The sequence below is a fragment of the Onthophagus taurus genome, chromosome 5 (assembly GCF_036711975.1).
Source record: "Onthophagus taurus isolate NC chromosome 5, IU_Otau_3.0, whole genome shotgun sequence".
Lineage (NCBI taxonomy): Eukaryota > Metazoa > Arthropoda > Insecta > Coleoptera > Scarabaeidae > Onthophagus > Onthophagus taurus.
Window position 1 is genome coordinate 11,028,962 of NC_091970.1, and position 12,861 is coordinate 11,041,822.

The following is a 12,861-nucleotide window of genomic DNA, read 5'->3' on the forward strand; positions in this document are numbered from 1 at the left end:
CTCGTTTTTAAGGTAAACAATTTTCTTGTATTGTTTTCAAAAAATCATCATAAATAGAGGTTTTAATGAAATTATCAGCATTTATAAAGGAAATTATAAACTTTCAAATGAAACAAACCGCTTTTCAAAATACCTTTTAGTTATTAAGATATTAATTCTTAAACTCAATAATATTTCTCCACATTTTAGGTTAAGCTTAATTATCAATCGTTTTTTAAAAAAATCGTAATAAAGCGATTTACTTAGACATGATTCTCCAACATTCAGGATTTATATAAAAAAGTATCAGCTTTTTAATGAAACCAACCGTTTTTGAAAATATCATTTAGTTATTGAGATAAAAATGTTTAAACACAACACTATTTATTCTCGTTTTTAAGGTAAACAATTGTCTTGTGTTCCATACAAAAAATCATCATAAATAGAGGTTTTAATGAATTTTTATGAAATTGTCAATATTTATAAAGGAAATTATAAACTTTCGAATGAAAAAGACCGCTTTTCAGCCAAATATTCCGTTTTATTTTGAATTAATGAAAGCTCCCACACTATTATGCTCCTCATGCAATTTTCAAAGCATATATTCTACATCTATTTGGTCTTCTGCCTACATAATTTGGTCGTTCGTCAAATGCAGGGTAAACAAAATGTAGTTTGTCGTCATCTATTTGGATCCACCATTTTGTTAGGGCTCTTTTTATATATGTATTTATAACCCTACGTTATACATTATAACGTAATATATATATCTTCAGATATTTCGTTGCCGTTTTTTATATCAGCTATCATATTTTGATACAAGCTTTTAGTTGCATCTATGTAGATATTACCTATACCCCGATTCCTTATAGCACTCGATAGAATTCTGAGGGGCACATTGTCATGTTTTGTTAAATCGATGACTACAACACGTGTATCCATGTTTTATGCTAACTTCTTCTCGACAGCTTGTTTAATGGTAAAGACAGTCTGTACATGAACTGTATCCTCTGAATCTGCTTTACTCTTCTATGTTTTCAAATTCTTTTTCAATTCTTTGCTAAATAATCTTTTCATATATTATAGATTAAATTTGTTACGTTGATTCTGCGTCAATTAGAGCAGTTCCCCTTGTCACTTTTCTTATGAATGTTGTTAATGTCTATGTCTGTTGGTATGTCGTCTTCCTTGAGAAAGGTATTAAATATTCGTGCCAATATTTCCAACAGTAGTGGTATGCCTCCTGAGCCAGATGTTTTTCTATTGTTCATTCCTTTCGTACTCTTCTTTACTTCTTCTGGAATAATCTCATCTTCTTCGTCGAGTATATAGTATTATCTCTTTGTAATGTTTGATCATTGTTTTCATTTTAATTACTTCCACTATTCCCCTATTCATTGTGTTTCCTCGGATTCCTATGATTACCTTCCATGCTTCCGAACATCTGAATATCCACTATTGGTATACTAGTTACAGGTTGTTTATGGTAATACTATGGAAATGGAACATGTTGTAAAAAATTCTTTAGATCAGAAGTCGTAGCAAATTTTATTTTTCACAACGTACAGTTAACACAGAAGTTATCCAAAAAATGATTTAAAATCTATTTAGTCGATTTCAAGCTATGCTAAGTACCCGAATCCTAAAAATTCTAGATACTAAAACGGGATTTTCTGTATGATTCTGATATTTTGATTGATTGGGCTTTCTTTTGAGATATCATTCATCAAAATATTTCAATTATCACAGAAGTTATCCATAAAAAGATTTAATCTCTATTTTGTCGATTTCAAGCTATGCTAAGTAACCAAATCCTAAAAATTCTAGATATTGAAACGGGTTTTTCTGTATGATTTTCATATTTTGATTAATTGGGCTTTCTCTTGAGATATCATTCATCAAAATATTTCAATTAACACAGAAGTTATCCAAAAAATGATTTAAATCGCTATTTTGTCGATTTCAAGCAATGCTAAGTAACCAAATCTTAAAAATTCTAAATACTGAAACGGGATTTTCTATATGATTCTGATATTTTGATTAATTGGGCTTTCTTTTGAGATATCAGCCATCACAATATCACAATTAACACAGAAGTTGTCTAAAAAATGATTTAAATCTGTATTTTGTAAATTTCAAGCTATGCTAAGTAACCAAATCTAAAAAATTCTAGATACTGAAACGGGATTTTCTGTATGATTCTCATATTTTGATTAATTGGACTTTCTCTTGAGATATCATTCATCAAAATATCTCAATTAACACAGAAGTTATCGAAAAAATGATTCAAATCTCTATTTTGTAGATTTTATGCTATGCTAAGTAACCAAATCCTAAAAATTCTCGATACTAAAATGAAATTTTCAGTATGATTGTGATATTTTGATTAATTTGGCTTCCTTTTGAAATATCAGTCATCAAAATATCTCGATTAATACAGAAATTATCCAAAAAATGATTTAAATTTCTATTTTGTAGATTTCAAGCTATGCTAAGTAATCAAATCCCAAAAATAGTAGATACTGAAACGGGATTTTCTGTATGATTTTGAAATTTTGATTAATTGGGCTTTCTTTTGAAATATCATTCATCAAAATATCTCAATTAACATAAGAGTTATCTAAAATATAATATAAATTTCCATTTTGTCGATTTCAAGCTATGCTAAGTAACCAAATCCTAAATAATCTAGATACTGAAACGGAATTTTCTGTATGATTCTGATATTTTGATTAATTGGGCTTTCTTCTGAGATATAAGTCATCACAATATCTCAATTAACACAGAAGTTACCCAAAAAATGATTTAAATTCCTATTTTGTCGGTTTCAATCTATGCTAAGTAATAATAATAATAAACTTTATTTCCATTTCGAAAACAAGTATATATATATATACAAACAAACAGTAAAAAACCAAAACGATATACATAGAAATGAAAATTGGCGATGTTTCGTCTGACGCAAAATTGCGACAAGACGCTTTTCAAACATAACCTTTACATTACTTTTGATCAAGCACAATTGATCAAATGAACTCAAAAAATAAACTACAAACAACAAAAGAACAACGATAAATTAAATTTTCTCTAACCTTAAAAAAGAGAAAAAAAAAGATAAAACAAAAACTTAATATTATATGAAATGCAGACCCATCATCGAACGAAGCAGAAAAAACAGAGAAACAACAGTTCACTGTTACATTGAATAATTCACTGAAACAGCCACAGAGCTTGAAACTGCGACAGGCGTCAGACACGAAAGCCAGAGAGAGCACAGAGGTATCGTGTGTACTTGATTTTAAATTGTTTCGACGCGCATTTTTTAAACTCATTTAGTAGCGAATTGTATTTCAAGGCTATCTTATATGAGAAGCATCGTTTAAAAAACTCTATCCGGTGTGCAGGTATTTCAAGCAAGCCTCTATGTCTGAGATTGAGATTATGCACATTTGTACGATAAGTTAATTTTTCGTACAGATATGGTGGTGATTTATTGGTGATAATTTTGTGATACATACATAAGCAATGCAATAAACGTCGATTCTCCATGTTTAACCACTTCACTTCTTTTAATTTGTACGATATAGGTTGACGGCTACGAATACCATATATCAATCTCAGACACGATTTTTGCATTTTCTGTATTCTACCCACATCCACCGCTGACAAAAAAGCGCCATAAACAGTGTCGCAATAGTTAAATCTAGACAGCACTAGTAGGTCGCATAGTAGTTTTTTTGTATTTTGATTTAGTGAAAATCTGTTATTAAAAATCACCTTTAGTGCCGCGAAGGCCCTCTGTATGGTGAGATTGATATGCTTTGTAAACGACAGCTGACCGTCCATTATTACACCCAGACTTTTCACCGTATTTTGTACTTCAATATGTTGTCCATCTATAACTAAGGTTATTGGGCCTAAAAGTGAGCGCGCATGATCCGTGCCAAAGACAGTAGCTGTAGTTTTAGCGCTATTGATGTGTAGGGAGTGATCTCTCGAGAATTGTAAAATATTTGATATATCGTTGTTAATAATACCCATGGCGCGTTGAAGATCTGAAGGTAGAAACGAGTAATAAATCTGGGTGTCATCAGCGTACGAGTGAAAATTACAATGTTTTAAGCGTTCTGACATTGTAGATGTATATGTATTGTATAGAATAGGACTCAGAATACCACCCTGCGGTACACCAGAGACCAGGGGCTGTGGACGGGACAGTTGACCATTCAGAATCACTCTCTGTGACCTACCCTTTAAATACTGGGAAAGCAGTGAGATTGAGTTCTCACCGAGACCGCTGTAATGCAAAATTAAGATAAGGGTATCAATGTCGATTGAATCAAAAGCTTTGGAATAATCGATGAGGACCAAGACTGTAACCAGGCCCCTGTCAGAGGCGCGGACGATGTCATCACAAACATGCAGTAAAGCTGATTCGCAGCTATGCAAAGGTTTAAATCCAGATTGTAGATCCGGTATAATATTATTTTCGGATAAAAACAAACGTAATTGTGTTTCCAGAATCCTTTCAAAAATTTTGGAAATAGTTGGCAACAAACTGATAGGCCGCATATCTGAGTAGGAGATTGGAGATTTTATTTTTGGAATAGGGACGATGTTAGCCACCTTCCACAAAGAGGGAAAGGTATTAGTTTCAATACAAGTATTTATTATATGGGTCAGGAACGGAATAATGTGAGGAAAACATAGTGTTAACATGAACTGTGACACAATGTCCGCGCCAGCAGAAGTGTTTTTCATTGTAAGAAAAACCCTCTCGACCTCCGCCTGAGAGACCAAGTTACCAAGTAACCAAATCCTAAAAATTCTAGATACTAAAACGGGATTTTCTATATGATTCTGATATTTTGATTAATTTGGCTTCCTTTTAAGATATCAGTCATCAAAATATTTCGATTAACACAGAAGTTATCCAAAAAATGATTTAAATCTCTATTTTGCAGATTTTAAGCTATACTAAGTAACCAAATCCTAAAAATTGTAGATACTGAAACGAGACTTTCTGTATGATTCTGATATTTTGATTAATTGGGCTTTCCTCGATTAACACAGAAATTATCCAAAAAATGATTTAAATCTCTATTTTGTCGATTTCAAGCTATGCTAAGTAAGTAAATCTTAAAAATACTAAATACTAAAATGGAATTTTCTGTATGATTGTGATATTTTGATTAATTAGGCTTTCTTTTGAGATATCAGTCATCAAAATATCTCGATTAACACAGAAATTATCCGAAAAATGATTTAAATCTCTATTTTGTCGACTTCAAGCAATGCTAAGCAACCAAATCCTAAAAATTCTAGATATTGAAACGGGATTTTCTGCATGATCCTGATATTTTGATTAATTGGGCTTTCTTTTGAGATATAAATCATCAAAATATTTCAATTAACACAGAAGTTATCCAAAAAATGATTTAGAAATCTATTTTGTGGATTTCAAGCGATGCTAAGTAACCAAATCCTAAAAATTCTAGATACTGAAACGGGATTTTCTGTATGATTCTGATATTTTGATTAATTGGGTTTTCTGTTGAGATATCAGCCATCAAAATATGTCAATTAGCACAGAAATTATCCAAAAAATGATTTACTTATCTATTTTGTAGATTTCGAGCTATGATAAGTAACCAAATCCTAAAAATTCTAGATACTGAAACGGGATTTTCTGTATGATTCTGATATGTTGATTAATTGGGCTTTCTTTTGAAATATCAGTCATCAAAATATCTCAATTTATACTGAAATTATCCAAAAAATGATTTAAATCTGTTTTGTAGATTTTAAGCAATGCTTAGTAACCAAATCCTAAAAATTCTGGATACTAAAATGGAATTTTCTGTATGATTGTGATATTTTGATTAAATTAGCTTGCTTTTGAGATATCAGTCATCAAAGTATCTCGATTAACACAGAAATTATCCAAAAAATGATTTAAATCTCTATTTTGTCGATTTCAAGCTATGCTTAGTAAACAAATCCTAAAATATCTAGACACTGAAACGGGATTTTCTGTATGATTCTGATATTTTGATTAATTATGCTTTCTTTTGAGATATCAGTCATCCAAATATCTCAATTAACACAGAAGTTATCCAAAAAATAATTAAATCTCTATTTTGTCGATTTCAAGCTATGCTAAGTAACCAAATCCTAAAAATTCTAGATACTGAAACGGAATTTTCTGTATGATTCTAATATTTCGATTAATTGGGCTTTCTTTTCAGATATCAGTCATCAAAATATCTCAATTAACACACCAGTTATCCAAAAAATGATTTAAATCTCTATTTTGTCGATTTCAAGCTATGCTTAGTAAACAAATCCTAAAATATCTAGATACTGAAACGGGATTTTCTGTATGATTCTGATATTTTGATTAATTAGGCTTTCTTTTGAAATATCAGTCATACAAATATCTCAATTAACACAGAAGTTATCCAAAAAATAATTAAATCTCTATTTTGTCGATTTCAAGCTATGCTAAGTAACCAAATTCTAAAAATTCTAGATACTGAAACGGGATTTTCTGTATGATTCTAATATTTCGATTAATTTGGCTTTCTTTTCAGATATCAGTCATCAAAATATCTCAATTAACACACCAGTTATCCAAAAAATGATTTAAATCTCTATTTTGTAGATTTTAACCTATGCTAATTAACCAAATCCTAAAAATTCTAGAAACTGAAACGGGATTTTCTGTATGATTCTGATATTTTGATTAATTGTGCTTTCTTTTGAGATATCATTCGTCAAAATATTTCAATTAACACAGAAGTTATCCAAAAAATGATTTAAATCTCTATTTTATCGATTTCAAGCTATGCTAAGTAACGAAATCCTAAAAATTCTAGATACTGAAACTGGATTTTCTGTATGATTCTGAAATTTTGATTAATTGGGCTTTCTTCTGAGATATCAGTCATCACAATATCTCAATTAACACAGCAGTTATCCAAGAAATGATTTACATCTCTGTTTTATAGATTTTAAGCTATGCTAAGTAACCAAATCCTAAAAATTCTAGGTACTGAAACGGTATTTTCTGTACGATTTTGAAATTTTGATTAATTGGGTTTTCTTTTGAGATATCAGTCATCACAATATTTCAATTAACACAGAAGTTATCCAAAAAATGATTTAAATCTCTATTTTGTCGATTTCAAGCTATGCTAAGTAACCAAATCGTAAAAATTCTAGATACTAAAATGAAATTTTTAATATGATTGTGATATTTTGATTAATTTGGCTTCCTCTTGAGATATCAGTCATCAAAATATCTTAATTAACACAGAAGTAATACAAAAAATGATTTAAATCTCTATTTTGTACACTATGTTCAGTAATCAAATCCTAAAAATTCTAGATACTGAAACGGGATTTTCTGTCTGATTCTGAAATTTTGATTAATTGAGTTTTCTTTTGAGATATCAGTCATCAAAATATGTCAATTAACACAGAAATTATCCAAAAAATAATTTACATATCTGTTTTGTAGATTTCGAGCTGTGATAAGTAACCAAATCCTAAAAATTCCAGATACTGAAACGGGATTTTCTGTATGATTCTGATATTTTGATTAATTGGGCTTTCTTTTGAGATATGAGTCATCACAATATCTCAATTAACACAGAAATTATCCAAAAAATGATTTAAATCTCTATTTTGTCGATTTGAAGCTATGCTAAGTAACCAAATCCTAAAAATTGTAGATACAGAAACGGGATTTTCTGTATGATTCTGATATTTTGATTAATTGTGCTTTCTTTTGAGATATCAGTCATTGCAATATCTCAATTAACACAGAAGTTATCCAAAGAATGATTTAGAAATGTATTTTGTGGATTTCAAGCTATGCTAAGTAACCAAGTCTTAAAAATTCTAGATACTGAAACGGGATTTTCTGTATGATTCTGATATTTTGATTAATTAGACTTTCTTTTGAGATATCAGACATGAAAATATCTCAATTAACACAGAAGTTATCCAAAAAATGATTTAAATTGCTATTTTGTCGATTTTAATCCATGCTAAGTAACCAAATCCTAAACATTCTAGATACTGAAACGTGATTTTCTGTATGATTCTGATATTTCGATTAATTTTGCTTTCTTTTGAGATATCAGTCATCAAAATATCTCGATTAACACAGAAGTTATCCAAAAAATGATTTAAATCTCTATTTTGTCGATTTCAAGCTGTGCTAAGTAATCATATCCCCAAAATAGTAGATACTGAAACGGGATTTTCTGCATGATTCTGATATTTCGATTAATTTGGCTTTCTTTTGAGATATCAGTCATCAAAATATGTCGATTAACACAGAAGTTATCTAAAAAATGATTTAAATCTCTATTTTGTCGATTTCAAGCTATGCTAAGTAATCATATCCCAAAAATAGTAGATACTGAAACGGGATTTTCTGTATGATTTTGAAATTTTGATAAATTGGGCTTTCTTTTGAAATATCATTCATCAAAATATCTCAATTAACATAAGAGTTATCCAAAATATAATATAAATTTCCATTTTGTCGATTTCAAGCTATGCTAAGTAACCAAATCCTAAAAAATCTAGATACTGAAACGGAATTTTCTGTGTGATTCTGATATTTTGATTAATTGGGCTTTCTTTTGAGATATAAGTCATCACAATATCTCAATTAACACAGAAGTTATCCAAAAAATATTTAAATCTCTATTTTGTCGATTTCAAGCTATGCTAAGTAACCAAATACTAAAAATTCTAGATACTAAAGTGAAATTTTCAGTATGATTGTAATATTTTGATTAATTTGGCTTCCTTTTGAGATATCAGTCATCAACATATTTCAATTAACACAGAAGTTATCAAAAAAATGATTTAGAAATGTATTTTGTGGATTTCAAGCTATGCTAAGTAACCAAGTCTTAACAATTCTAGATACTGAAACGGGATTTTCTGTACGATTCTGATATTTTGATTAATTGGGCTTTCTTTTGAGATATCAGACATCAATTAACACAGAAATTATCCAAAAAATAATTTACATATCTATTTTGTAGATTTCGAGCTGTGATAAGTAACCAAATCCTAAAAATTCTAGATACTGAAACAGAATTTTCTGTATGATTCTGATATTTTGATTAATTTAGCTTTTTTTGAGATATCAATGATCAAAATATCTCAATTAACGCAAATGTTATCCAAAAAATGATTTAAATCTCTATTTTGTAGATTTCAAGCTATACTTAGTAACCAAATCCTAAAAATTTTAGATACTGAAACGGGATTTTCTCTATGATTCTGATATTTTGATTAATTTAGCTTTCTTTCGAGATGTCAGTCATCAAAATATCTCAATTAACACAGAAGTTATCCAAAAAATGATTTAAATGGCTATTTTGTCGATTTTAATCCATGCTAAGTAACCAAATCCTAAACATTCTAGATACTGAAACGGGGTTTTCTGTATGATTCTGATATTTCGATTAATTTGGCTTTCTTTTGAGATATCAGTCATCAAAATATCTCGATTAACACAGAAGTTATCCAAAAAATGATTTAAATCTTCGTTTTGTCGATTTGAAGCTATGCTATGTAACCAAATCCTAAAAATTCTAAATACTGAAACGGGATTTTCTGTATGATGACGAATTTCTAATTAATTGGGCTTTCTTTTGAGATATCAGTCATCAAGATATCTCAATTCATTTAGAAGATATCCAAAAGATGATTCAAAAAAATTCGCAAATTTGAAAATATGATGAATATATACAAAAGCATATTACAAAAAAAACTTTTGCACAATAGTTGTAGCAAATTTTATTCTTAACAGTATTGCTCTCCTTCACTTTTGTTGTCATATGCGTCAATATCGAGAAAAATGCGAAAATATGAAAAATTGATGAATTTCGTTGCTTTTTCAAGTTATTAATGGTGAGTCGGAAATCGGAGCACTTTCGAATCAAATTGAAGTTTTGAAAATCGGCAGATTAAGTCGTATATCGGTAAATCCACCGTTAATCACGGTTAGAAAACGACTCTTCATCTTTGCATCTAGATGAAGCAAATTCCATTTTTGTAATCGAGATTTTAATAGGTCAGACTGCTTTTTTCATCATTTTAAGTCGCGAACCAGATCGTTAAAATCAGCTTGAATTAGTAAATGAGGTTTAACTATGAAATTATATTTATCTGATGAAACTTAAAACTTTTTCTGTGTAGCATTAAAAAAAATCGTTATAAATAGTCGTTTTAATTAAATCATCATCAATTATAAAGGAAATTATAAGTTAATTTCAATTGTATTAAGGTGTAACTCTAAATTGTGATAATTCCAGCTTTGATATAAAAAAAAAAATTAATTTAATTTTGATTTATTTCTGCAAAAAGACAGTCTCACCGACGATGTTATCTCGTTAGCGTAGGGGGAAAATTTTAACAACCACCCTCCAATTATAAGCGAAGAAAATATCTTTTTTTTAAAAAAAAAATTTAACACACGATATTAAAGAGTGCAATTTTTGCATCTTTTGCAACTTTGTAAAAGAAATGTCTTTGGCAAGTTCTAATTTAAATCGGTACAAAAAAAGATTTGATTAAATTCCATTTAACGATTGCCAATAAACTCAAAAAGCTCAAATACGAGTACATTTCCCGACAATTTTTATTCAATTTCTTTATTTTTGCTTCGAAAGCGGAAGACGTGAAGATTCCACCTTTCATTTCGTTATTTTAAAACCTCGTTACGTTCCAATTTCCGATACGATAAGAATCCATTATTTCTATTCCATTGAAAAGAAAAAACGAGCTAATCTAATTTAATTTTTAGGACGGGAAAATTGCATTATCCCACGAACGTTTGTGGTCCCCTTTTTGAGGAAGAATTGGAGTTTTGGGGCCTTGACTCCAATCAAGTGGAACCTTGTTGCTGGAGCACATACAGCATACATCGCGATACACAGGTAGGGAGTGAATATTTAAAATTTAAAAGCTCCCAAAAGGAGCTTTGCATGTTTACTTACTCGGAGATTTATTACACTTCCGGATTGAATTTAAATTTAGATGTTACTCTATTTTTAGGATTATTTTATTACCCTTTATTGAAATCACGCTGAGTTTGATGCATTATCGCCGCAGTTGGTGAGTGATGAAAGAGGAAAATAAACAGAAAAAAAAGGGTGCCAATCGAACTAAAACCCAACAAAACCCCCACAACTGGTTGTTATTTAGTTATCCCGTTTAGTTTAATCGAATAAAACCCGGATTTGCAATTCTCCCGTTCATCCGGCGCTTTAATTTCCCAACTCGTCGATTTTAGCCCTAAATTGGTATCTCGAGTTGTCGATGTGTGTCGAAAAAGAGCTGGTAATCAATCAAAAAGCGAGAGTAAATCATTTTTCGAATTAATCAATTTGTCAGAATATAAAAATAGAATTAAAATTTAAATAGAATCGAGATTATATTGTTTTAAAAAGAAATCAATCTCGAATCTCTTAAAGTGCTATCTTAAAGTATATTAGTAGTATTAGTATTATTCCTTTGATTTATCAAACTCAGTCCGGTTTATATCTCAAAGTACTTTTATGACATTTAAAATTACAAAGTTTGCCAAATTTTTTACATTTGCACTTATCAGACTCGCATTATCCCTTACAAACACCTCGCTGATATCCTTGAACTCCAGAAATGACTTTCTAACGCATTCTCGAAGTGATATTGCTAGATCTGGAACATCGTCAAAAAAGTCTTTCTTGTTTCGTTCCTAACTGACAAAACTCTTGCTCTGTCAACGTGTCGTAGTTTCATTGTGTCACCAACTTTACCAGCAGGAAATTTAAGATTTGAATCCATCAACATTTCCTTTGCCTGTAATTCTAAACCTTTTCTAGCACTCATTCTATGTTTCCTTACTTGCTCTCAGCGTTGCCAATCAATAGTAAAAAATCGGTAGGTTTAAATACAAAGTCAGAAAATGTTGTTTGATAAAAGTTGTTAAGTGCTACTTAACAATATTGCTCTTAGATGGGTCAATATCAAGCAAAATACAAAAATATGAAAATTTGTTTCTTTTTCCAGTTATTATAGATAACGATTAGGAATCGAAGCGTGTTACAAAAAAACTTTTATAACAAAAATTGTTGCAAATTTTATTGTTCACAATATTGATCTCTTGCACTTTTGCTCTTAGATACGTCAATATCGAGATAAATACGAAAATATGAAAATTTTATAAATTTGTTGCTCTTTCAAGTTATGAAAAGTAACACTTGGGAATCGAAGCTTGCTATAAGAAAACTTTTATAACAAAAATTGTTGCAAATTTTATTGTTAACAATATTGCTTTCTTGCACTTTTGCTCTTGGATACGGCAATATCGAGATAGATACAATAATATGAAAATTTGATGAATTTGTTGCTCTTTCAAGATATTAAAGGTAACACTTGGGAATCGGAGCATGCTATAAGAAATCTTTTTAACAAAGATTATTGCAAATTTTATTATCAACAATATTGCTCTCTTGCACTTTTGTTCTTAGATATGTCAACATCGAGATACATACGAAAATATGAAAATTTTATGAATTTGTTGCTCCCTCAAGCTATTAAAGGTAATACTTGGAAATCGAAGCATGCTATAAGAAATCCTTTATAACAAAAATTATTGCAAATTTTATTGTTAACAATATTGCTCCCTTGCACTTTTGCTCTTAGATACGTCAATATGGAGATAGATACGAAAACATGAAAATTTTATAAATTTATTGCTCTTTCAAGTTATTAAAGATAAAATTTGGGAATTGAAGCTTGCTTTAAGAAAACTTTTATAACAAAAATTGTTGCAAATTTTATTGTTAACAATATTGCTTCCTTGCA

The 12,861-nt window shown here is 29.8% G+C and overlaps 1 protein-coding gene across 2 annotated transcripts in view; it reads left to right on the top strand.

Annotated features, from left to right (window-relative positions):
* The window catches only part of LOC111421017 (potassium voltage-gated channel protein Shaw-like), a 121,338-nt gene that overhangs the window by 76,660 nt on the left and 31,817 nt on the right, over nucleotides 1-12,861 (top strand). For both annotated transcript variants that reach the window (XM_071195957.1, XM_071195958.1), the window contains exon 3: nucleotides 10,817-10,949. In XM_071195957.1, coding sequence (XP_071052058.1) covers nucleotides 10,817-10,949 — 133 coding nt within the window. The remainder of the gene's footprint in view (nucleotides 1-10,816; nucleotides 10,950-12,861) is intronic.